The following is a 27,036-nucleotide window of genomic DNA, read 5'->3' on the forward strand; positions in this document are numbered from 1 at the left end:
ATTTGAACAAATATCTATTACCAGAAGCTTATAACACAATTTGTTTGTGTGCAGATAAAGCTCTAAGGTAATGAAGCTATAGCAGGGGTGGAAAACATTTTAAGTGCTGTTGCACATGCATGTTGGTGGGTGTGGGGCTGCACACAGAGGTATAGCACACATATTCTTACAAGCCTCTCCCTTTCCCACCCCCGCTACATTGGACTCCCGAGTGATGCTCTTCTGTCTCCCAAGTTAAAAAGAGAATGGTCATTAACAGAGATTGCTCAGCCACTGATTCATCCAGGGTGGAGATAAGAGGGAGGTGCCTCCTTTCCCCAGAAATACACTAACATACCGGTACACTCCAGCTTCTGCTCTCAGAGACTCTACTGCAACAACTCCAGCTGGTATATCTGAATTAAGTATTTGCCAGTCACTGCCCATCCCCCAACCAAGCACCCTGCCACTATCGCCTTCCCATCACTTCTGTATCAAATAGTACAGCTTCAGTGTTCAACAACAGTACATAACACAAAGCATCCAGAAGATGCTATGGGAGCCTATGACCTGAATCTTGTTGGACTCCCAACTCCCTATCTTTCCAGATCTCTTGTCATGCTGCCTGGGGCTGATGAGTGTCGGGAGTCTTAACATTATCTGGTTGTTATGAGCTGCTGCCAGAGCATGGAAGGGACCTGCAAATGGATAGGGGAAGCTGCAAGATTGACTGCAACTGTGGTAAATTTCCGTAGGTTGACGAGGGGTTAACTGGATTGGGTTCTATTCCAATCACGTGCCCTGCTGTAGGCAGGAACAATGATTTGTGGGAGGTCAGCTTGCTCCACTCAGTTTTTTCCTCCTGCCTAGATGGAGCAGATCGTCAATTGGGGGGCAACACAAGGTGAGAAGCACATATGGCTGTGCTATGTTCACTTGTGAGTTACAGGTTTACTACACAATGTCTATTAAGAGTTGGAAGTAGCTCTCTTGACAATTGAGCAGCAAAAAAGTCCAATTACAGCATACCTGCTAGAATTAAACTGGTAAGCTACAGTAGTTACCCCTGAGGGGGATATGTAGTATTAAATTATGGAGACATTCCGCAAGATCAGCTGTAAGATTACCATTATACAAGCCTGGAAGCACTCACCATGTTTGAAAAGGATATACTCCGCTGCAGCATTTTTGATTCGGCAGAAAACATCTTCAGGGTTGAATCTAATGCAGATTTTGAGAGAAGAATGGAAAGCAGCACCATATCAGTGATTTCCAAATTGTTTTATCAAATCAACAAGATACAAAGATCCCATCAGCAAACCACTGGAGTATATTTCTATGCAGATCCAGAAGTGCTAGTACAACACACACACATACACTGAGACTACACGCGGAACTGCTGACGCATGCAAAATTAATCTTTGCACTATGCTTTTATTTCCTTTGCACAAGGAATGTATCATGGTTCCCCTGAGGCAATCTGTCCCCAGTTACCAGAAGAACAGCAGCAGCAGAGTGCTGCGGGCAGCCAAACAGCCACTAGAAACAGCAGCAAAACTCTTCCCCCCCCCCATTAGAGAAAACCTAGAAAAACAAACTTTGGCCGCCCTGTTTTCAATGGTAAGTCCATCTCCCACCAAAAAGTTATCGCATTTGCACCTCTCCCTGAGAATCACCATTAAGCTCCAATTTTGTGGGGCTGAATGGTGCTGCAAAGGGGAGGATATTTTGCCCAGCCTGAGTATAAACACGAGTCCCCTCCCCAGAGGGGCAAAAAAAATTCTGTCCTCTGGATTGTCTCATTCTCTCTCTCGACTTTGACTCTGAGCCACAGATCAGGCCAGTTGTCTGAGCCTTCAAAGCACCTCTGCAGGTGGGGAGGCTGCCCAGAGCAAGGAGAAGCTGCTCTGGAAGGGGTGTGCTGGGAACTGTGTCCTTTCCTGGCCAGTTCTCCTCAGAATACAAAGAACACTTTATTTTTAGCTACATAAATATCAGCACTCAGAGATTGATTTTGCTATTAGTATATGTGCATGATAACTTGCATAGATCATCCTGTTCTGCATAATTTATGTTGTATTTTTTTCTCCCGTCATGGGGAGAGGCAATAAACAGTGTGAGATACTAAAATTCAATTGCCAACCTTTGAAAATGTTGCTTTGTAGAGCTTCCCTAGCTTATGAAATGTCAGGAAGCATTGACAATACACCGTGAACTCTGTCATAGTAATCAGAGATAGAAACATGATGTGGGATACTTTTTTAAAAACAATAACAATGAAAACTGATTAAAGAAAAGAAAAGAATGCCAGCTTCTGAATGCATACCATACATACCCTGTGCTTTTTCTGCACACAACCTACAACTCTGACCTAAGGCTTCTAGGAATAATAGTGTGAAAAAACACAAATACAGTGGTGCCCTGCTAGACAAATGCCTTGCTAGACGAAAAACTCGCTAGACGAAGGCATTCGTCTAGCGGAAGCCTGTCTCGCAAGACGAATTTTTGAATGGGCTTGCCTCGCGAGATGAATTTTTTTTTTCCGTCTAGCGAAAACTGCGGTTTGCATTACCACTTCGCTAGACGAAAAACCCGCTAGACGAAAATACTCGCAGAACGAATTATTTTCGTCTAGCGGGGCACCACTGTACTGCTTTTACAGATCATAGGTCTCTCCCGAGTCTATTCAAAGAGGAATTCTATGCTGACCATTGGAAAGGGGCTACACAGTGTCACTGAATAATGTTCATATTCCTGAGGCTTGACAGCAGCCGGCCAAACAACACGACTCACCTTGAGATGTAGTGAAAATAGAAGACTGGCTGGAACTGTAAGGCACAGCAATTCCAGTGATTGCCCTGTTCAAAACATAGCAAGGAACTGTGATTAACATCTGGCAGTGTAAACCTAATCAGGTCTAAGTAGTAAGTCCCACCAAATTCAATGCATCTGAAAATGTTGATATACTTTTACAGAGTTCTGGAATGGCATAAATCACAAAATTCCAGCAATCTGTTGCCCAAGACACCCCTACCGAGGCAAGTAGGATATTCTGATGTCAAACTAGTACCAGTAAGTCACCTGTGCTTCCTGATGGTGGCTGGCTAATGCTGGTATGTCAACCATAACTATGTTTGCTATCTGTGCCAGCTACGCATTTGTTTCCAGGCTCATTTGATATGCTGAGTTTGGGCTTTTAAAGTCTTAAACTGCCAGGGTCTAATGCATTTAAGATACCCACAAGACTTCTCTTTCCAAATAGGCATTGCCTTTTGAAATCAATATTTGACAGCTGCTCCTTTTGTATTATTTTCAATCTTGTAACCGAATATAGTTTTTTAATATTTGATTTAATCGCTTTAGTTTCTATATATTTGTTTGCTGCTCTGAATATTTTATAGGAAGTCAGGATAAAAATATGCAGTAAATAAAAAAATGCAACTAATATCAGTAAGGACAATCATGTCGTTTAGCCTAATCCTTGCATTGCAAATCCACATATTTGACCCGTTCCAACAAAGCAAAATCCCCCTCCCTCAAAATGTTGCATTTTTCTTCTCATTGACTAGGCTGCACGTGTTCTACAAGGTTCAAAGTGTTTTACTGTCTCATTCTGGACACCACCTCTGTATGCTACAAAGTTTACCCTCTGTGAATCTTGTGTTGCCCATTTATCTTTAATCTGGTCATGTGGTTCCAAGCAAGCGTTATACTTTCTTCTGTTAGATCTTCAAAAGATTCTTCACCTGGAGAAACTAACAGACAAGAAAATATGTCAACTAATAATGCACCCCCCCAAAAAAAAGCAAATACAGTAGCAAGGAAGAGATATATTACAGATTTCCTATAGTAAGCCAACTACAGTTTATTCAGCCTCTTTCACACTCCCTTCTGTCTACATGTTGCCTCCTAAAGAGCATTTTATGATACCCTACCAGTTTAACCAATGTGGAGAGTGTGGTGTGAGACATGGTTGAAACCACGGAAGGCCACACTAAGTGCACCAAAGCTTAAAAAGTAGGCTGAAACTTGAGGCATCAAATTAAGAAACTTTTTTTTTCTTCCAAGAAAGGGCCAATTTATCTCTACATACCCCCTTCCCCCCAAATTGCAAATTCCCAGGCAATAATAACAGCATGCAAAAGCTCCTTTCCCACTCTGACTGTTGGAAGGGATTTTTGCAAACGGATAAACCACTATTTTTCAGAGCGTCTGACCTAAATCTTTATATTGAACTTGTTGAACAAAGAAACACAATTAAAGTCAGCTGAATTATCAAATACAGTACACAGACCCCCCAGGGCCCCTTCCAACTCTGCAATTCTATGATTCTAACAGCAATATCTCCACCAAATTTACCTGGAGACTCAGGCATCGAAAAATCGTGGCTGGATGCTCGAGGCAAACTTTTGAACTTTGGGATAATCCTCCGAGGATGAGGGATTGTAAACAACTGTTTTGGAGTCTGTCCAAACTCTAGGATTTGTGTCAACAGTGCTACTCGCTCATTTGGGTCCATAATACTTCATGGGAAAAGAGAAGAGAAATGTATGGATATCAAATTTGGTTATACCACATTAATCCATCTAGAACAGGAAATATCTATAACTCCAGTTTATATGTTATAACAACGACAGGCATGCATTAACCAGAACTGCTTTTCCCCTTACTTGTGTACGCAAATGGATTTTATATTAACTCCCCAAATATGTCATGCATGTATGCAGTAAGCATCGCTCCTGCTGACATGCACATCAAATTTATGGACCTTACAGAACAAAAATGGAAGGCACAAGTTCAAAATAGGATAAAGTAGCTTTGCCAGCTAAGTACATTGTAAGGCCTTAGAGAAAGAAATTATGCTTGTAATGAGCTGATAGGGTACAATGTTCCCATTTTCATAAGCATTTTTGCATTACCAGCTTATGTACACTAGCTTCAGTGTGGAGTTCCTGGGTGTTCAAAGCAGGGGTTGCTGGGAGGTTAAGAGGGTAAAAGGAAGGACCCCTGAATGGTTAAGTCCAGTCAAAGGCGACTATGGGATGTGTCGCTCATCTCACTTTTCAGGCCGAGGGAGCCGGCGTTTGTCCACATACAGCTTTCCAGGTGACTAAACTGCTACTGGCACAGAGGACCGTGATGAGTGCCAGAGCGCATGGAAACGCCGTTTACCTTCCCACCACAGCGCTCCCTATTTATCTACTTGCACTGGTATGCTTTTGAACTGCTAGGTTGCCAGAAGCTGGGGCAGAGCAACGGGAGCTCACCCAGTCATGCGGATTCAAACCGCTGACCCTTCTGATCAACAAGCCCAAGAGGCTCAGTGGTTTAGACCACAGCGCCACCCGCTCCGGTTGAAACAAATCAGCATCTCCATGCTGAAGACAGTGTGCGAGTGGATACAAGGATGGCAAGGGGTGTGGGCCCAGTTCTCATTTCTGGCTTCATAAACTGTAGTTTAGCCAGCCAAGAAAGCTGCAGTCCAAATGATTCGATGTGTTTCTTACTGTAGAAGCAGGAAACTTGCAGCTTTTCAACTTTTCTGTGTAAGCTGTGAGAAATTCTTTTTCCCTGTCTGAAGTGCTTGCAGTGTTTAGTTGCCACCAGCTCTGTGGTACAGGGCACCTCACCAAGTGTTTGCAATTACAAGTGGGACCTGCAACACAATGTTGCAGTGCAGAGTGCCTCTTCAAGTGAGCTAGCCATGCCTTCTTCCATGATACTCCCTTCTAGGTTTTGTACACACATACACTCTGACAGTCCATCAGCTTTCTGTGGCCAATGAGCATCCTCACTGGCCTATTCGGTGGGGTTTCCCAGGAACTGGTTTGTTTGCTTAACTTCTACAAACCCTGAAGATTTCCCAAGCCTGATAATACCTTCCTTTTATGCATGGATGGTGGTGTTTTGGCTACTCCCAGAGAAGGTTGCTGTTAAGAACCCAGCAACAAACAGCCCCATTCTATCAAGATACATGCAAAAAGCTCGCCACAAAGAAAACTGGTATGAAAACATTTTATGTTGGAAGAGAACATAATATTCTTAATTAAAGCTGGAGGTAATCTGCCCACCCAGTCCTTTACTGTTAACTCAGTTACCTGTTCAAGTCTACTCCTCCTTCATAGGTTAATGGATGAAATACTAAAAAGAAGCAGAGAGCGGACACACACAGTGAAAATCTTTCCGATTACAGGACTGTTGGTTCAAGAAAACAATACTATAACACTGTGTCATTCTCACAACCCTGTCACCTCAGACATAGTAAATTTCAACTAATTTTTTTTTTTTTTTTAAATTGCACATCTGGGTTTATCATGGCTATAATTTACAGCATACATAGAAGAATTTCCTAACTGATATGCTCTGCACACCGTGTTCCTTTATGAAAAACACTGAGATTACCACCACAGAGTTTAACAGTTTAAAGTATCCATTTGCATTTTCTTTTATAAAAGTGGGGTAAGGGGGAATCACCATTCTGAGCTGCAATGGCCTCGTTTCCCTTCTGCTTGTAGCCAAACACTAAGTCAATCCATTCATGGAGATGTTCTGACACATACTGGCTTTCTAAGGCATCTTGGCTCTTCTGGAGAAAATCGTCAGCATCTGAAAGAGATGGTGCCAATGTTTCCTTGTTAAGTGAGAATAAAACTCCCACCCCCTCTTCCCTCTCAGCTTTTTTTAAAAGAAAGAACTCACTAGAAGTGTTGGGTGATAATACTAATCAGCACTTCAGGCGTGTTTCGAAGAATCATTGTTCAGGATACAACAACTTTTTATTAAACACACCCAGTGGAATGCTTTTGGTGGCCTTGCAGTAACAGAAGGATTTTTAAAAATGTTTTTATTTATTTTCATGGTTCAGAAGATAAATTTTGAGAAAACAATTGTTACCACAGTAAACAACGAATAACTTGACCTGACAAAATTACAAACTTTTACCATGCCATGTGTTAAAGTTTCATTTGATTACTCTTTTTGATCCAGTGGACACCTGGAGGGGAGGGGATTCCGGCCAATTTGCCCATTGTCTTCCCCCCTCCAGGTCACCTTCCACCTGATGGCTGCAGGTGGGAGAGGGAATTGGAAAAAACTGCCTCTTTTCTTCTGTTACTGAAATTATTAGCTAGATCAAAAGATCCTTCTGTGAGTGCAAAGGCACAAACTGGATTTCACCCATTGTACTTAAATTATGAAAAGAACTACTCTGGATACATGGGAGAAGGGATGATACAAATACATCAACTATTTCCCAAGCTCTTGAGGTGAATGAAAGCAGATCTCCATTGCAGAAGTGAGATTATTAAGTGCTTCCAAAATTCTATTTACCTGATGCCCAAGGGGGAAGTTCTACATTGTCAACAATCTTTCCTCCTTGGGTCTTCCCCAAGTCCAATTTCAGACTATTCAGTAGGAAACTGGAATCATTTTCATAGAACTCGGGAATCAACTAAAAAATAAAAAGTGTGGAACAAGATTGTGTTGTTGTTACTGCTGCAGTACTTAAAAACTATCATCAGTGTTTCCAAACCTAGCACACAGGGGGGGGGGGAATATTCATATTGGATGTGATCACACAACAGACTTCAGTGTTTCAAAAGGTATCTCACCGCTTACGTTCGCCGCTCTGGGTTTTGATTTAAAAAACGAAACAGAAAACCTACGCATCAAGCAGAACTGGATGGCTCAGCTCCCTTCCCAAGTACAGACCACCACTTAAGATGCCACAGAGGAAACGAGCATCAGCACTGGCCACCATCCAGAACCTAATTAGGTCCCATTCAGCATAAAGGTTGCCTTATAATCATGGACTGGAACTGCAGATTGTGGGCAAAATATGACAATGCTGCCAAAGACTGCATCCCTGGCAAGTTCTTCCTGTCTCCTCTGCAATATTTAGGAACACTTATTGATGACACACTGCACATGTTTCCTACTACAGTTCACTGGCCAGTAGGGAAAAGTATAATGCGATGCCACAATACAGGTAAGTACCGCTACACATTGCAGAGGAAAAACTGGTGTCAAGATGCCCTTATATTGCTGCTGGTTTGCGCTCCAGGCACACCTGGTCATAAGCAGACTCCTAACCTAGATTCTGGAAGTGCATTCAGGCCTAAAAGTAGATTCCAGGTTGCCTGCATGGTTTTGCCAATAAACCTACCAGAATCCAGTAGATTCAAGTAGTCTCGAAGGCTAATCATAAACAGCAGCCTACACATAATATGTCAAAAGAGACCACCGAGATCATGAAGGTGCTCTGCCAGGTTTCAAGTTTAAGCAGATGCGTTCTGCCAAATTGGGACATGTGTCCATGTAACCCAGTATTATTAGCTGACTATAGATCAGACATGAAGAGGTCCCATATAATCCAATCCTTCTAACCACAGATGCTGGGATTCAACATGGGACCTTCTGCATTCAAAGCATGCGTTCTACCACTGAGCTGTGACCCCTTCCCAATGGTTCTGATAAGGTCCTGAACTGATTTATTGTAAATTGTTTCTGGATTCTGTATTTTAAAAAATGGAATGCTTCAAACTCTCAGTAGGCAAGAGAAAGAATGGAAGCCAGTTAACATAAACGGAAGTATTGGAGATTCTTTACCTCTTTGAAGTCTGTTGCCCCATCTAAACAGTTCTTCCAGGTTTCTGCAATACTGGATATGAATAGCAGGAGAATAAAACAAAAATAAAAAGTTGCAGATATGTCTTATTTTAGAGCAAGATTTTGGTAGCAAAATAGGTTATTTATTTATTTAATGTCACCTAATAAGCTAATCTTTTAGGAGCCATACAAAAATTTAGTCTACAAAACACAAATAAAACAATATATCAAATGCTGTATCAGCCACCCCCCAAAACACACCAATACATAAAAGGATTGCAATAATCCCATTAGGGTAGATCATAGTAGAGACTAAAATAAGTTTATCAGCCTTCAAGTAATACTTAGGAACTTTGGAAGCAGAAGGCTCCCTTATACAGAGTGAGGCCTCTGGTTCATCCAGTTTAGTACTTGTCCACACTGACAGGCTGTGGCTTCCCAGCATATTCAGACAAGGGTCTTTTCCCTTTTCTATCTGAAGATGATGAGGATTGAAAGAAGACCTACTGCATGCAAATGAGGCATTGTTTACCCCTGTGCTATTTTACCCCTCCTGATATGTACTAACTTAGATAATCAACAAAAACACAGCAATGCCATTAAAATACAAGAAGCAGACCTGTTGAACATTCTGTCAGGATGATCGAACTTTCCATTTTGTAAGCAAAGCATGTATTCTGGTGCTGTGGAAGCAAGACAGCTCAGATATCACACCAGTTTGAGTCAAGCTTGACGACCCACAAACTCAGGAGAACCTTTGCAGGTGACTTACCAACTCTGACAAGATAAAACAGAACGTAACCTGGTGACGAGTAGTGGCTCCCATACATAAACTTTGGTTCCGGCATTTCCCGATAACGTATCTATCAGCAGAGAAAGAGAGAGGGAGAAAAACTGCTCAGTGACAATTTCCTTGGGTGCTTTGTTAAGAGGCTGGGAATCAGGTGCGGCCCAATACAATTTGGTGCCTGAGGTGAGCCACAAAATGGCACCGTCCCCAGCCAGGGAAGAAGTGTGAGGGGTGTGTGTGTGAAGATCTACACTGGAAACGGGTGGGAGGTGAAAAGGTGGCATATCTGGCCTCCAAGGAACATGTTGCAGTTATTGCCACTGCGGGAGCAGCAGCGGGTGATGCGTCCTTGGAGGCTGGATCTGCTGCCTCTGTGGATCCTGCCACTCTTTGTGCAAATATCAAAGCATGTTAACATTGGGCAAACACTTAATGCTCTTTAGATCCTGCAGTTTGATAGGAACAGGTGGTTTAACTGCTTTGGGTAGACAAGGGAAGGGAATTCTATATACTAAGTTGCAGTTCAATAGGAAGTACAGTGAACTTTACTGAAACATGAAATATTTCTCATCCATTATAACGTAACTGTCCATATTTAGAAATGCACTAGATTGACTGTGTTTTTAAAAAAATACGAAGTGTATAAAATCACAGAAAACGAATACATACCAACAGTCTGTCCAGCCTTTCTTTATTTAGTGCACCTACTGGCTTACTGAGGTCCCGAAAGGTTTCTGGCTTTGTCAAGTCTACAAAAAGAGTTCAAAAGAATTAATCTTCTGTATACTGCAACAACTAAATAGCAACGGCCACTGATTTTTTTTTTCTCCTTTCCAGTGCATGTGGAAAAGTACTACCATGGCAAATCTTACCCAACTGCCAACTTTCTCATATTAGCCCTTAATCTTTTAAAATCACAAGTTTCGTTTTGCAGGAATTGGGACAAAACAAGACACACATGTGTTCACTAACATTCGCTCACTGGTTTGACAATGAACCGCGAATAAGGCTCTACTTTTACCACAAAATGGAGTGCAGTGGAATGGGAGCAAAAATATCCCTCCCCCCCCCCCGCTTTCTCTGCTTTTGAAGACTCTCCACCCCACCAAGTTGATGGACTCCTGGAATCAGAGCCAGTCTAGAGAGAGGAAAGACAGAAGCAGCAGAGTACCTGAAGATAAAGGGAGGGGGGCAGGAGAAAGAGGGCAGATTCCACTTTCATCCGCAGCTTAGTGAACTAAGGAGTTCATTTAGTGAACTAAGGAGATCCCCACACTTCTGCTTTTTGCTAAACTTGCACTCAGTGGTTTGGCTATGCATGTGTACATCTGGGTTTGCCACAAGTTTACTGAATCAGGAAGGCAGAGAATTAAGGCACCCATTTTACTTTTTGAGCCATTTTAGTTCTGAATGGTAGCCTGTCTGTGAAATTGTAAACTCAGTTATGCTTCCTTCAATATCTCAAAATAGCATTTATATTAATCAAGTTAACAGTTCTCCAAAATGGAGGTAAGCTTCCTGAGGTAAGCTAATTGTGGCAAAGGCAGATCTAGCTCAACACACATGCTTTGAATGTTCTACACACAGGTATCCCCAAACTGTTGATAATGATCGCAAACTGCACTGGATTTTGTGCAAGCCTTGCCGAATGAACAGAGGCTATGCAGCAATGTTTGTTTGATTACTCAAATTCTGCTAAGCTCCATGTACTATGACCATCAGCATTTGACCCACACTTTTTCGCTGATTCAGTTTCAAATTTTCATGACACAAGCTGCATATTCCTTATATGAAGTACACTAACCCACTGAATGCCGAGCAACTACTTAACTGAGTGCTATGCACCACTGACACCATGGACATATGAATGCAATGCAATGAAGAGGCTGGAATAAGCAGCCACCTCTGGCAACATAAGAATCAGAATTCACAAGAAGCATGCTCTGCACCATCCCACTACATTCACTCTTGAAAAAGAAACCAGGAATTCCTTGCTCTTGTTCTTCTACACAGGTTCTTACCCAACTCTGAACTAGAATAATCAGCTATGATCCATGGAAACACGGGATACTGGGAGAGGTCATTGCAGCTCCGATCAGCCAGATTGTTGAGGTGAAGGAGGTACTGGTAGTTGGAAATATGCCCTCGTTGCCATTGTAACATGTAACTCTCTGCTGTGTGCTCTGCAACATGATTCTCTAGACACCAGACAACAGAGAGCAGAGGAGAGATAAATGCCACTTGAAACGAATCTTCTGGAAGCATTGCATACTTAATGGGCATAACGGGTGCTCCACTAGTTTTCTCTGCACTTATCCTTCAAGGCATCTAGGGCTTTCAGTCATCACTCATGAGGCAAGGCAGACCACTGGCCTGACAAACTGTTCACTGACCACCAAGATGAGCAGATTAAACAATTGCCCTCAAACTCACAGGTCTTCCCTGATCTTTATACAGCATGCACGTCCAGTTATGAAATGGGAAGGATAATGTGGGGCAGGGAAGAAATGAACCATGACAGTGACAGGCCATCACAAAGTAGCATTTAATGGGAACTAAAGAAAGCGGACACAGATAGGCTGAGATGGCAATACTTAAGGATTAGACAGATAGATACTTTATTGTCATTGTATGTTTTAGTACAACAAAATTGAATGCCATCCTACATTTACAGTAACATATACACATTTATACATTTAAAGAGAGAGGGATAAAAGGCTACAACAGGGAACAGAAGCCCAGGGCAGCACTCTTGCAGGTCAATCAATACAAGTTAGGAGTTTTGTATGTAGGAACATGTTTGTCAGTGATGAGTAATGGATTTTTTCCACTTTCATACGTTCATGGATAACAATGTATGCCAACTACAAATAAATATTAAGCAGGCTTCACATTATCAAAGTTTTTAGCTTTGTTTACTAAATACAAGTAAAATAAACATGCTAATTTTGATCATTCTCTAAGGTAATATGCACTGGAAAAAATTCAGTTCGCACTGGAAAATTTTCTGATGCATACTACCCTAACTTGCATTAAAAAAAAAAAAAATCAAATGAAAAATTCTCTAGGAAACCCACATTACTGTCACTTAGCCTGCAACTTAAGGCAGCATTTGACCAACTGCAAATGTCCAGTTGCTTTCTACTACTTATCCTACACATTACTGCTTTAAGGTGGTGCTCAGAATTTTCAGTTAAAAACTTCTAATTCAACGTGTTAGCGTTAATTTCATTGCAACTTCACATTCATTCCAAAATAATACACACTTAACTTGCCATCAAGTTTAAATCTATACAAACAAACAGGAGACAAACTTTATCTCACACATCCCAATTTGCCAAAGAGAAGTTATTTATACCTAAATATGTTGCCACGAAGAAATAGGCGTTGTCTCTGTCCTGAGTGTTGTAGAACTTCAAATAGATGTCTGAACACAGATTGTCCTCAGTGCAAAATACTTCGAGGCCCTTTCAAAATTGGAGAGAGACAGAAGTGAAAAAGTTCATCAGGCAGCTTCGTAATTCAGGATACTAGCACAGTATACTTCAGGCCAAACAAAGCCTCTGGTATTTTTGTTCTTGTTCTCATAATATTAGAAGTTGTTTGTCAGAGGAATACAAGCTATTTTTAAAAAAATAATCTTTATTTGATTTCAATAAAACACAAACACACATACCAACATATAACCATACAATAAAAGCAATGGAATGATTAAATCCCCTTATCCCACCCCCTTCACTCCCCCTCACTCGTACGTGATTTTATTTATTCAATACCTTATATTATCTTTTATAATCGTGTTACTACATCCTATATCCTTTTATCCTTATTCTATATTTTCCAAATCTCTTCATTTTTTTCTGTCAAATTTTCTCTGCCCAACACATTTGTTCACAAGAGCTATCATAGGTTTTATAGAAATGTGCAATACAGATATGAATGTTGCAACATGATACGACGTGTTTTAATCCACGATAGGACTTGCTATGCCATAGACTACTGAGCAACTGCACTGTAACCAGATACCTTTATTTCCCACTTATACGGTTGACACAGATAAGCCAACATGAATGTCAAACTGGAGCCACAGTTTGAGGGACGGTACAAACAGTGTTCTCCTTAGAATGTCAAGATGCAAGTTTAAACAACGAATCACATTTGTGCTACCAAGGGACAAGAGTAAAATTTAATCTTACCAACGGCAATAGACCGTGCCTTCTTTTATAGATACGTCTGACACTATGCAGCATCACCTGAACCACTGGCTTCTGTAACGAAATGCACAGAACAAAAATATATATAATACTCCCAATTTTCCACATGCATTGTTTATAGTAGTGGCAGGGCTGCCTTTCCACCATTCAAGCTTCTGGGGGCCACATGCCATTGGTGGGTGGGGCCTAAGGCAAAACTAGGCAGAGCAACAAATGTGAATTTGGGCTTTGTACTGGAACCTAGTTCCTCAATTATAGAATCATAGAGCTGGAAGGTACACGGAGGATCATCTATGTAATGTAAGAATACACAGCTGACCTGTATAGGGATTGAACCCGAGACCTTGGTGTTATCAGCACCATGCTCTAACCAATTGAGCTAGCCAGCTCAAGCAAGAAAATACTATTTAAGGACTCATATGAGAACGGGCAAAAACACCCAAGGAGGCTGCAAAGCAGAACTGGTAAGGGGTGTGGCCTGGGGAGAAAGGCAGTGGCTGTTGGGGTGGGTGTGGCCTGGGAAGTCCCAGAGGCCTGGCAGAGAAGCCTTGAGGACTGCTTCTGACCCCTGGGTTTAGGTAAACCTTCTCCATTTTACAGGATTGGGAATTTCCCTCTATATTCCATTGTTATCCAGAGGTGATTTTACATGCAAAAAATAAATAGTTGAATTTAAAAATCAAATCAAAATCAAAGCCTATTAGTTGCGAAGGAATTGCATTTGTAATTAATTACCTAGGTTACTTATATGCATTCCAAGAAAGGCCAACTTGAAATAGTTTGATGGATAAGCTGTTTGTTGGCTGGGGAAATCAAACTTGTGACTAGGGATTAAGAATCCACTTCCACCATTTTACATAGACCAGAGCTCCAAGTCTGACTGCAATATATTAAACACCCAATGGCATAAGTGAACAGCTCACTACACATACTGATTTGAAAACGAAGAAACAAGACAGCACAGTGTGCCTCATTTATGAGGAATTGTAGTATTTTATAGTTTGCTAACAGTCTCAACTTCTTTAACATTCTGGCTGAATCAGTGAACATCAACTACAGACAAATAAAAAGTTGAAGGTAATGTTCACTAGAGAAACATCTGAAAATGCGACATTTCAAAGTGGATCCTGAAATCTATATCCACTGGTAGTAACTCAACTCACAGCTCAAATAGAAGTCAGGGGTTTAGGATTCCCCATCCTTGCACACTGCAAAAAGATTCAAAGGGTGGGGGAGAGACAAGGAGGGATGAACTTCAATAAGCCACCATATTTGCCTCCATAGTGGAGAACATTTGAGACTCCAGATGTTGTTGAACTCGCTCCTATCAGTGCCAGACAACATGCATGAGAGGCATAGTTCAACAATATCGGGAGGCTCAGAGGTTGCCCATCCTTGATCTACCTGAAATATAATGCCTGGTATGATTCCCCAACTGGAAATTCAAAAGAACAGCAGGATGGAAATTTTTAGTGCAGGTTACTTACAGGGTAGCCATTAAGAGGCTGGAAATACAAGTTTGCATCAGTGATGCATACAAGTCCTGGATTAGTCACCAATGGAGTGACCATTTCAGCTTTGCATTCCATATGCAACGTTTCCGAAACATTTTGAAATCTAGAAGAGGAACAAACTACAATTATTTTGTTCAATGCAGGCACCTGCTAAAAGTTAGCTGGGTTATCTCACACCTCTTAATGTGTTTTTTAAAAGACAAAGTTCACTTCAATTTTCTAATTTCTATTAACTAATAATTCTCTTTACCTCACCTTTATAATCTGCAATAAACTGAAGACTCCTCAGCACATAATGCATTGCAGAATTTATAGATTTTTTTTCTCCTTTCAGGATAAAACAAAGCAACAAGCATGCCCCACATTTTTCACATTTAGGCATATTTGGACATTTTCTCTGTTCTCAATAACTCAATTATTTTACTCCAGCATTCATAAGAAATTTATAGAACTTAAAAAATCTTGAAAGAGGGAAGGGGAACAGAGGAACTCCTAGGGCAGGCTTCCTCAAACTCGGCCCTCCAGTTATTTTTGACCTACAACTCCCATGATCCCTAGCTAGCAGGCAGGGATGATGGGAATTGTAGTATCAAAACAACTGGATGGCCAAGTTTGAGGGATCCTGTCCTAGGGTGTAACTGGTTAGGCCAGCATTAAAGGAAGCAGATGACTTTTGCTGCTAGTACACTATTTGCCTTACGTCATCCTATGCAGATGGTTTCTAAATACAGGAAATAAAATTTAAAAGCAAGGAATTTTTATGATGTTAATTAATTATATTAAGAAGCATACCTGTTCTTATCAAATGGTGTCCTGGCCAAGCGTGACTGCAATATAGCAGTTATCTAATTTGAAAAAGGAAACAATACATTACATTTTGGACATGAACCTAAGACATTAGTTTCCACTAATACAACATCCATAGTATATATTTACCATAGCAGCCTGGTCCCCCAGTTTGTCCAGGTGAGATGCCCTGTACAGCTGTTTAAATATAAAAGCAAGCAGATTAAAATAAGAGTTTCCTTAGATATATCTAACACACCTGGAGTCCCCAGGGATAGGTCAGGCCTATAGAGAAGCATTCTGCATCAGATTCATTTCCACCTCCAGGCATGTGTCTGTAGAACAGCTGCCTCCACAACCATGAGTCACTATTTAATACCTATATGAAGCCTCTGGGAACAGACATTATAAGTTTGAGGGCAAGGCAGCATCAGTATGCTGGTGTCACTCGGCTTTATTTCTCTTTAACACCTGAATCAGGAGACACTGTATAGTCCAGGGGTCCCCAAACTAAGGCCCAGGGGCCGGATGCAGCCCAATCGCCTTCTAAATGCAGCCCGCAGACGGTCCGGGAATCAGCTTGTTTTTACATGAGTAGAATGTGTCCTTTTATTTAAAATGCATCTCTGGGTTATTTGTGGGGCATAGGAATTCATTCATTTTTTTTTCAAAATATAGTCCGGCCCCCCACAAGGTCTGGGGGACAGTGGACTAGTCCAGGGACAGCCAACTCCTAAGAGACTGTGATCTACTCACAGTTCAGGTCAAAGTTGTTCAGCTTTTTTTAGGGAGGAAAGTCCCTTTTTTTAGGGATTCAGGGCAAAGTTGCAGAGCTTTATTAGTGAGAAAGGGGAACAGTCGCTCACCAAAAGATCACTAAGGAAACAATCAGCCTAAGAAAAAATCCATCTTCCGTTCTGGAGATCATGCAACAATAGAGGACAGGATGGGGCCAGATTCTATTTTACCACCGCTAAGGAAAGGGAGCCAGCGATGTACCGCGATGTACCAAAACCTCCCAGGGATCTACCAGTAGATTGCGATCAACCTGTTGGGCATCCCTGGTCTAGTCCACTGGCCAGTACTTGGATGCACCTTGGATGCAGTGGTGAGATGGACGAGCAAAACAATCCGAGATTAAATCCCAGCAAGAATGAGGTACTGAGGGTGAGTGGTCCCCCACTTCCAAGAAATTGGTCAACTGCCTATTCTGGATGGGAACCCACTCTCCTTGGAGGTTTGCAGTCTGGAGACAACTTCTGGATCTAGCTCTGTCATTTGAGGACTAGGTAGCCTCAGTGGCTAGAAGTGCCACATTCCAACTGAGACTGGCATGACAACTACGGCCATTTCCTGGACCAGGAAAGCTTGTAGTTCAAGATTCGGTTATGGACAGTGTAGTGGTTTCTGGTTAACACAGAGTTAACAGTCCACAGGAAGTGCGTTCTGACACTGGATGCTCCACCCACCTATAGGGTGTTCCTTTCTGTATGTATTATTGCTTTTGGTTTACGCTGGCCGGAGGAAGCACAAAATGGAGTGCTCTCCCGGTTAAATGTTTGTTTCTTATGCTTCTACAATAAAATGCTTTAGATTAGAAGCATCTGTCTCAAGAAGCCTTATTTGAGACATAACGTTTCACTTCGAACTTCTAGCTGCGCATTCACTCTGCAAAAGGGGCAGCCAGCAAAGCGACGCAGAAGCAGCGTGCCGGACGATTTATGGCTGTTGGCTGTCGGCCCGGGAGAAGCCAGTGTTTTTTCTCCGTGCCTCATTAAGCCAAGACAGACAAGAACAAACTTGAGCCTTTGCTGAGGAGGAACTATTTGCACCTGTACGAGCTATCTGCTCAAAACTTTTTGACCACAAAGGAGATTTTATGCTCCTTTGTAGGTACCAAAATAATGCACAACTGCCGTTTGCCATTGTGTCAAGTTGCATTCTCACCTGGTGAAGGGTATGCAGAACATCGTCAACTTTCCCAGCAACATCCAGTTGAAATAGGTATTCAGTTTTACCCTAACAAAGAAAAGTGAACCATTAAAAATTGCACTGAAACCCAGGGGTCACACCCACTTACCACACTTTTAAAGAAAAACAGCAGTTAAAACAGGCAAGGGCTACAGCTCAGTGGTCCAGCACATGTTCTTTACGCAAAAAGTCCCAGGAATCTGCAAAGACTTCTGCCTGAAAGGTCGGAGAGATGCTGACACTCCAAATAGAACAGGGATAACCACCATGGTGCACTCCAGAGGTTGCTGGACTACGATTTCCATCACCCCTGACCACAGGCCATGCCAGTGGGAACAATGGGAGTTTGAGCCCCTTATGTCTGGAAGGCACCAGCTTGGCCATCTCTGCGTAGTCAATACTGAGCTAAATGGACCAATGGTCTGAGTCTGTCCTCCAGTCTGTGCACTTGTTACATCTGCACGGCAGCGATGCTACCCACTGCATTTTAGAGTTATGGGCTGCTCTCTTCTGAGGATTTTCAGGCTGTTCACATTAGGATATGAACTGCAAAGCAAGAGTTTTCACGAGGTTGCATATGATGTAATGTGCATAAATATCCCTTTGCAAGTAACCTGACATGAAGCTGATTAGACCATTCAAATATCAGAAAATGGAAGTTTCCGATGAGAGGATGTACAAGAGACTCATATATCAGCTTTTTGCATTTCATACAATAGACAGAATGGGGAAGTTACAAATATCACCTTGTGGGTAACATGAACTGCCCTTACAACTGGTTCTAACATATCTGAAGGTTTTTAAGGAGAGGTTGGGTGGGCATCTATCATGGATACTTTAATTAAGATTCCTGCATTGCAGGGGGTTGGAATACCTGTAGATGACCTCGGGGTCCCTCCCAACTCTATAATTCTATGAATTCAATTCAGATAAATCAGGCACCCAAGTCACATGTACACTGACCTTCCACATTTCTGTGTAATATCATTAGCCCTTTCCCTGAGCAGCAATATAGGATCTACATTAGCTGTTTTACTAGCCCCTTAGTTTCTTCAACCTCTTTCTCATGCTTGCAGTATTTGGTGAACAAAACAAATGCTTTTACAAACACCATTCATTTATTTCCCCAATAACTAGTTTATTATTGTTGGGGTGTTTTTTTTAAAGGCACCAGCATCTGTTTAAATTTCATATTGTAATTAATATATTAATATATAAAAATTCACAAAGGCAAGTGCCATCTAATGCTACCTATTTGCGTTCTCTCTCGCTCAAACACAAGTCTTTGCTTTCTTTTAGTGAACTTCCTCAAATAACTTACTGCTACTGTTCTTTCAGGAACAAGGCAACAGGCTTTACGACATTAAGATATTTGCATGCACGGAGCAGGGTAAATATATACTCACTCTTTCCATTTTAAAAGGTGCGATGACATTTTGCTCTTTCGTAAGAAAAGCCTAAGAAAGAGGATAGTTTATTGAGAGTGCTTTTGGGAAACAGTTTTTTTTAATTAAAAAAAAACTATATTTAGGATAAATTTTCGTATTTGTCTTTCTTCATTGTTCCCCCAAATGCTAGTGTTTTCAGTCCTTAAATGTTCTCTCATCTTTCTCTTTCGTAATGTAAAATTACATCCGTGTTTCAACATCTCATTCCCCTCCCCTAATTACCAAACCCGATTGTTTTATTATGTTTTTATATGTGCTGGAAGCCACCCAGAGTGGCTGGGGCAACCCAGCCAGATGGGCGGGGTATAAATATATTGTATTATATTGTATTGATTATATTATATTTATTATGATTATTCCTCCTTGAATTTTTCTCTTCCTATTACTTGAAATGCACCTCCCATCTTCTTGTCAAGAGACTGTCTCAACAGCTGTTAGCCAGTTGGTTATTTTCCTCTTGAAGGCTCACAGCTCAGGGGTGGAGCAACTGCTTTGCATGCAGAAGATGTCCATGTCAAACCCCCCCCCCCCATCCTGCCACTCCTGCTCAATCTCCTCCCACCTACCATTTTTGTTTTTCAGTTATCTTAGTATTAGAAGACTTTTAATGGTTACATGAACTGCATTTTTTGGATAAGTCATCTTACCTGTAGCTCTAATGTGTGCCCTCCCATTATTCACAACCACAATTTATCTGATATCTCTGTTCCAATGTATTTTCTGTCAGGTTTATTCAGCAACAGAATACACTCATTTGTATGTCAATGTTACCTAACACCTAACACCCTATCATTAAAAACATTGCCACGGGTAGATTTCCCCACAAATTAACATGATGGACTGTGATTGCAATATACTGTACTATATATATGTGTGTATTTTTTAAGCCACACAACAAGCAAGTCCCTGGTTAGGCTGATTTTCAACTAAATGAGTCTGGGTGCAACAGAATCCTAAACTAAATGAGTTTAGGATTCTGTTGCACCTAACCCTTTACTAAATTCTGGAGAATGAGGAACTTACCTGATTAGATAAAATAGAAATCTGTCCAGGGATGGCCCTAAAACACAGATGTGAAAACCAATCACCACACCAATTAAAACCACAAGCTAAAAAAACGAAAAAATCTCTACAAATGCTTAAAAAAAATCACATACCCTTCATAGAAATCATTTGTATCACTATCCTCTGGTGCTTCTATTTTAATGCAGTCTCTCAATGGAATCTATATGAATTTACACAAATATACATTAAATTATTTTGTTTTGAAATTGAAGCAGACCACAATCCATTGGCATCAGTTACTAACGTACTGTACTTACTTTAATAATGGGGTGGCTTATTTCATCAGGTTCAAATATCACTGATTTTGAGCAGATTTTTAATGACCCCCTGATTTTCCTAAGAGTTGAAAAAACATTTAAAAGTTATTGCAGAATTCTAAGCAGATGTAACACCATAACTTCTCCAGTGTTCTCAGTTTTATGGAAGTGCTACCGTACCTTCTTTCTCTGCCATCCTTGTTAAAAATGTAATTAGCTGTATGCTGCTCAAAGTAGTATTCCTCCAGATTAAGGAGTAGCAAGGAAAACCTGCAAACAATAAAAGCAGAATTATTATTATTTAACTATCACTGCACTTTGCGCTTTACTAAAAGAGTGAGGAACCTGTGACCTTCCAGGTGTTGTTGAACTACAATTTCTAAGATCCCTCACCATTGGCCATTTTGCACAGGTTCCCCACCCCAATTATTCAGAAAGTATTTACGTTGGCCACAGCTTTCATGCAAACAAGAAGAAAAAATGTTTTTAGAGAAAGAGCTAATCTATATTTTAATGGCATTGCCTTGAAAGAGGCAGAGGTGCATCTTCCTTTGAAGAGGCCTTCTCTGGATCCAGAATCATAGAATTGCAGAGTTGGAAGAGACCCCAAAGGTCATCTAGTCCAAGCCCCTGCAAAGGCCCATCCTGTCTCCTAGGCTATTCAAGATCTATATGAAGAAACTGGGAGCAGACAAGGCACTCTCTCCCTCCCTCTCTCCATTCCATCGGTCCAGTATACCTGAAGGAGCGTCTCCACCCCCATCGTTCTGCCCGGACACTGAGGTCCAGTGCCGAGGGCCTTCTGGCAGTTCCCTCGCTGCGAGAAGCCAAGTTACAGGGAACCAGGCAGAGGGCCTTCTCGGTAGTGGCACCCGCCCTGTGGAACACCCTCTCACCAGATGTCAAAGAGAAAACCAACTACCAGACTTTTAGGAGGCATCTGAAAGCAGCCCTGTTTAGGGAAGCTTTTAATGTTTAATAGATTATTGTATTGTAACATTCTGTTGGAAGCCGCCCAGAGTGGCTGGGGAAACCCAGCCAGATGGGCGGGGTATAAATAAATAAATAAATTATTATTATTATTATTATTATTATTATTATTATTATTATTATTATTTTATTATCTGACTCAGGAGAGGCTGCAGAGCTGTTAGAATTGTCTCACTCCTTTGCTCTTGTCTTCCTTCTCAGAGGTCAGATGGTGTCCCATAAACACTGCAAAGCTCAGCTTTGGATAATTTGAGCAAGAGAAAGCAGAAATTGAACAACATGGGTTTATACGACTGAAGTTTCTCTCACTTCTAATCACAAGATGAATAGACAATAATAATGTAAGGTGTACTGAATAAATCATTGCATGGTAACGAAGAGTAACTTGCAGGGAATCACTAAGTGGCTCCTCCATTTATCTGTGTGGTGAGATGCTTATCCTCTCTTGAGATTCTTGGGAACAAACACCCTATCAAATTACTGTGGTACCTCGGGTTAAGCACGCTTCAGGTTAAGAACTCCGCTTAAGAACAGAAATCATGCTCTGGCGGCGCGGCAGCAGCAGGAGGTCCCATTAGCTAAAGTGGTGCTTCAGGTTAAGTACGCTTCAGGTTAAGAACGGACCTCCGGAACGAATTAAGTACTTAACCTGAGGTACCACTGTACTTGAGGAATTATTCAGCGCTGTGGGTTAAACCACTGAGCCTAGGGCTTGCCGATCAGAAGGTCGGCAGTTCGAATCCCTGCCACGGGGTGAGCTCCCGTTGCTTGGTCCCAGCTCCTGCCCACCTAGCAGTTCGAAAGCACGTCAAAGTGCAAGTAGATAAATAGGGACCGCTCCAGCGGGAAGGTAAACGGCGTTTCCGTGCGCTGCCCTGGTTCGCCAGAAGCAGCTTTGTCATGCTGGCCACATGACCCGGAAGCTGTCTACGGACAAACGCCGGCTCCCTCGGCCTATAGAGCGAGATGAGCGCCGCAACCCCAGAGTCGGACACGACTGGACCTGATGGTCAGGGGTCCCTTTACCTTTACCTTTATGTTCCTAAAACACTAAAATGGCCAAGTCTTACTACCAGTTGAATTATCATCTTGCCACCCGGTGATCATCATTAAATTTGCTTCCATCAACAGACATATCATTCCGTTGCAAGAAGATGAATTATTTGCAATGACAGGCCCGTAATACCAGTTTCAAATAACAGAACTATTATGAAAGTGGCAGTAAACATGTGATAGATGAGATTACATGAATCAGTCTTAAGGCTTGTAGAATGAGAAAGGTGAAAGGTATGGTAAGGAAGGAATGAAGTACCGGTAGATGTCAGTCAAGTCTAGTCTAACACCAGACCTCCTCCCAACTCCCTCTCCTCCCCATGCTGATCATAGTGAGTTTCAAAAGCCCAAGCTGAACCAAACGACTTCGACTAAAAGCAAGATATACACCAATGGAAAACATGCATGGATTTTAGTGGAACCAATTTCCAACCGTGCTACTTAGCCGGCAGGTCAACTCAATTAAACGAGTTACAGGTAGGTAGCCGTGTTGGTCTGCCATAGTCAAAACAAAATACCAAATACTTGTTCATACCAAGAACAAAGTTAGTCTCTAAGGTGCTACTGGAAGGAATTTTTTTTAATTTTTATTTTGTTTCAATTAAACGAGGTACACTGCAATAAAAGCTAAGCTGTGGATTGGGCTCTTGGCTTTAATTTAAATATTTAATCAGTATGCGGACTCTAAAGCTTCAGTGAATTATGAAATGATCTTCATCCATCAAGTCTCCTTCCTTTTTAAGGCCTAATTTAACATGAAGTATTAATTCAGATCTGAAAATTGGACAAATCCAATTCTCTCTTTTTAAAGCTGTTTAGTATGAGCCAATATATGGTACCTGCACTTAGGGCCATTCTCAAGATTGCATTCCAGTTCTGGCTTCTTAAAGATATGAGTTATAGAACCAGGTGAAAATACCACGGAAGATGAAGTGCATCAGAAAGGTAAAACAATTATGATGCACTCTCTCAATTTAGTAAACAGGCCGCCACATTATTTATTTAAAAAAGCTAATTATGATGGAAATTTCTACCAATTTCTAGTCATACATCTTGACAATAGATTTCTGAACTTCTGTTCATGGCATTAGGTACGGATGATGAAGTGTGCATGTACCCTAGCCTTGTATTTAAAGCACATACCCAATAGCCATAGGCAATAAGGAATTTCATGCAGCCCAAGTGAATGGGTAGGCAAAGAAGGGACAAAACACTTTGTCCCTCCTCTGCACCCAGCAGGGAAATGTAGCAGGCTGCTGGAGGAGGGATGGAGCTCTCCATCTCTCTTCTGCCAGACCCCAGCAAGGCAGGAAACATCCACGCCATATATATATAAAGCACAGAGCTTCCCTCAAAGAATCCTGGGAACTAACTATAGTGCTGGGTGTTGGGAACTGTAGTTCTGTGATGGGTAAATTATGGTTCCCTTTTTTTCCTGGAAAAGGGTGGAAGCCATGTACTTTAAACGTGTGATATAGATGTGACCCTATTAAGTTTTGTGGACCTGTTTACAAGGCTGGTGAATGCACGCACACACACACACACACACACATAAACACACTCACATTGTGCTTTGACTTTTAAGGAACAAGTGGCACTACAGCTGCAACACTCAATGTGAAAGAATAAGCCGTTGAGATTTCTAAACAGGAAGCAAAGCAGCAGGCAGTACACGGACCAGTGCAGGTTCATCTGAGCACAGCACAATCGTTTTTCATTCAAACCATAAGCATAAGGGAAACAATGACTGCATAACATTATCAGTCACATAAATATACAAAATGAAGAACTCCATTTGATGGATTGAATAAAGTAAATCTCTTAACAATGTATGTTTTTCAGGACAGTATTCACTGCACTTACAGAATTTCCAGGTCAAGTTTTCTTTTTCAGTTAAACTACCGGTCATCCAAAGCAAAAAACAACAACAACAACCCTTTAGGGTAGACTGAGCTAAGGCTACCTACCTGCAGCAAGTACTTGGGCCTTCAAGAAGTTCTTACTCTATCATTAGTTGCATGAACATAAGGACGCAAGGACAGAACAACCTGCTGGATCAGGCCAATGGCCCATTTAGTCGAGCAGCATCCTGTTCTCACAGTGGCCAACCAGATGCCACTTGTGGGAAGTTTGCAAACTAGGCAGTATTCAAAAGCATGATGACCCCGATAGTAGAGGGGTAAAACACAGCAAACTTGTCTTCCACCCACTGTTTCCATACCAATGAAAGGAACAGTAGAAAACAAATCTGCACATTGGACTGGAGCACAACTTTCACAAGGATTTGAGATTATAGACGCATGAATCCACATCCTAATTCAAAACATTGCTAATTTGCACTGACACAGCAATCGGCAAGTTATCCTCTAATTACCACGCATTGGCACATGAAGTATGAAGGAAGCGAAGCAGCTAGATCAGGGGTTTCATGGGGGTTTAACAGCTGACCACTTTGCACTGAACACTGGCTGTTGTTTCTTTTAAGCAGTCTGTTGCCAAATTTCCATTCTGCTCAAATATAAAAACTTTCCTCTGCCAGCAACCAGATCTTGAAATATTATGATTAATCTGTCAGGAAACAGAACACAAATTACACCATCTGGCAGTGATGATCTATCGTTAGTGATAATGTAAGAGATTTAGAGGGGAGAGTGTGGTAGCCTATTATCATAAAAAAAACTGCGTACACCCACAAACAAAGAGCAAATACCAAAAAAAAAATATTCTAGACTAATAGCCTTATTATGGTATAGGCTTTCATGGGTAGAACCTGTATGTGCATGCTCACATGCACTCTGAAAAACTGTATACCAACACATTTCTAGGTGATATTTATTACTATTGTTTATTAAAAGCTCTCACTGCAAGCAACTCAAGGCACCTTTACCTACAAGCTGTATATTTCTTAATATGAAGTCAACTCTTTTGGGTTCCACCAAGGGCTAAAGCACCACCACCTTTGATTGCTGCTGTTTTTGTGGGTACCAACAGGGGGAAGAATGATTGTAAGTGCTCCCTAGGGAACGCACCAGGGAGCACCAGGGATGGGAAGTGTGTAATTTTGCCCCACCTTTTATTTTGAGTTTAAATTGGAGATACAACAGCAGAAGTGAGAGTCTACTGCTACTTACAATTGCAGGCTTGCATATTTGATGGGTAGGATTAGTAGTCTCTGCTTTCTTTCTTTCTTTCTTTCAGTCTGCTGGTAGTTATTATGGACTCTCACCTATTATTGTTTTGGTATGTATTTATGTTTTAAGAGCATCTTATCTGATTGTTCCATGCTGCTTCAAAATGTGGAATTTTTGTTGTTGCATTTTGGGGACAGGTTTTATAATACCGTAAACCACATTCAGACTTCTTTGGGGCATAAAGCAATACAGAAAATCACCTAAACAAATAAATGTTAACAGTGTGTATGTAAGGCATCTGCAAATCTCAAAGATCGGATTTAGCTTGCCAAGTAGAAGTTAAAAGGACAACCCTTCAGGCATTTGTGGCTACACAGACTCTATTAATTCCAAGGGCACGATTCTTACAAAGGTCTGAAATGTTGTTGCATGGCCTCATGCCCTTTATTTGATGCTTATGATTAGAAAGTTCTTCACTGGATATTATAGGTTAGGTTATGGATGTACTGAGAGCGGACTAATTCTCCGAGTGGGCATCATCCACACAATAGTAGGGTACATGCCATGGCTTGGGGAACCCCTAGGTTTGCAGAAGTACAAAAATATGTTGGAGTGGTTTTTCTAAGGAGGGACACACACACACACACACACACACACCCCATAAGGAGGGTTAAGCATGTTCAGTGGCCATAGGATGTTAAAGGGGAGGAAATGAAAAGTGATGGGTGATGGGGAATGGAAGGGAGCTTTCTGGAAAAGGGCACAACTGGTTAGCCCCAATGCAACAGGCTGTTGCAGGTCGCACGTGTATTGAAGATATACAGCTGGCCAGACGATGCACTTGGTGGCCTTAGGAAACCCACAACCCTTGCAATAGGAAGATAGTAATGCAGGGAGCTGTTGTAAGGATATATAAAGATCATAAATGTAACAAACGCTTGAAATATATTGCAGAAAATGCAATTAAACTCTGCTCAGAGCATTTTACTTTCCATACTCTAAGATATGTAAGATTTCAAGCAAAGTAAGAAATTTCCTTCAGTCCTAAAAACTTTCGTTTAAAAAACCCACAACTGTCAATAACTTATGGCTCTTTCCAGAAGATATCTACTAACCCTGAATCCAGCCCCAGCCCCAGCCCACCTGGTAGAGTGTTTTCTTCTGGAGTTGGGTGCAGAAAATTAAACACATATTAAAGGATAGTCCGCCCCCAAAGCAGACAGCTAACTTA

General features: G+C 41.4%; 1 protein-coding gene across 2 annotated transcripts in view; it reads right to left on the bottom strand.

Annotated features, from left to right (window-relative positions):
• Positions 1-27,036, bottom strand: part of NSMAF (neutral sphingomyelinase activation associated factor) — a 36,469-nt gene that overhangs the window by 5,777 nt on the left and 3,656 nt on the right. The window contains exons 2-24 of one of the 2 annotated variants that reach the window (XM_033155276.1): positions 20,812-20,901; positions 20,632-20,710; positions 20,467-20,534; positions 20,333-20,369; positions 19,268-19,318; positions 17,838-17,909; positions 16,041-16,088; positions 15,897-15,949; positions 15,078-15,207; positions 13,573-13,644; positions 12,735-12,843; positions 11,398-11,574; positions 10,046-10,125; positions 9,359-9,449; positions 9,206-9,269; positions 8,587-8,638; positions 7,309-7,429; positions 6,454-6,585; positions 6,078-6,120; positions 4,339-4,502; positions 3,626-3,725; positions 2,773-2,837; positions 1,133-1,200 (exon numbers count right to left, since the gene is read on the bottom strand). In XM_033155276.1, the coding sequence (XP_033011167.1) occupies positions 1,133-1,200; positions 2,773-2,837; positions 3,626-3,725; positions 4,339-4,502; positions 6,078-6,120; positions 6,454-6,585; positions 7,309-7,429; positions 8,587-8,638; positions 9,206-9,269; positions 9,359-9,449; positions 10,046-10,125; positions 11,398-11,574; positions 12,735-12,843; positions 13,573-13,644; positions 15,078-15,207; positions 15,897-15,949; positions 16,041-16,088; positions 17,838-17,909; positions 19,268-19,318; positions 20,333-20,369; positions 20,467-20,534; positions 20,632-20,710; positions 20,812-20,901 (1,966 nt within the window). Of the gene's footprint in view, positions 1-1,132; positions 1,201-2,772; positions 2,838-3,625; positions 3,735-4,338; positions 4,503-6,077; positions 6,121-6,453; positions 6,586-7,308; positions 7,430-8,586; positions 8,639-9,205; positions 9,270-9,358; positions 9,450-10,045; positions 10,126-11,397; positions 11,575-12,734; positions 12,844-13,572; positions 13,645-15,077; positions 15,208-15,896; positions 15,950-16,040; positions 16,089-17,837; positions 17,910-19,267; positions 19,319-20,332; positions 20,370-20,466; positions 20,535-20,631; positions 20,711-20,811; positions 20,902-27,036 lie in introns of both variants that reach the window. The other variant, XM_033155275.1, reaches the window with a different exon arrangement.

Source organism: Lacerta agilis, chromosome 7 (genome assembly GCF_009819535.1).
Source record: "Lacerta agilis isolate rLacAgi1 chromosome 7, rLacAgi1.pri, whole genome shotgun sequence".
In the NCBI taxonomy this organism is placed as follows: Eukaryota; Metazoa; Chordata; class Lepidosauria; order Squamata; family Lacertidae; genus Lacerta; species Lacerta agilis.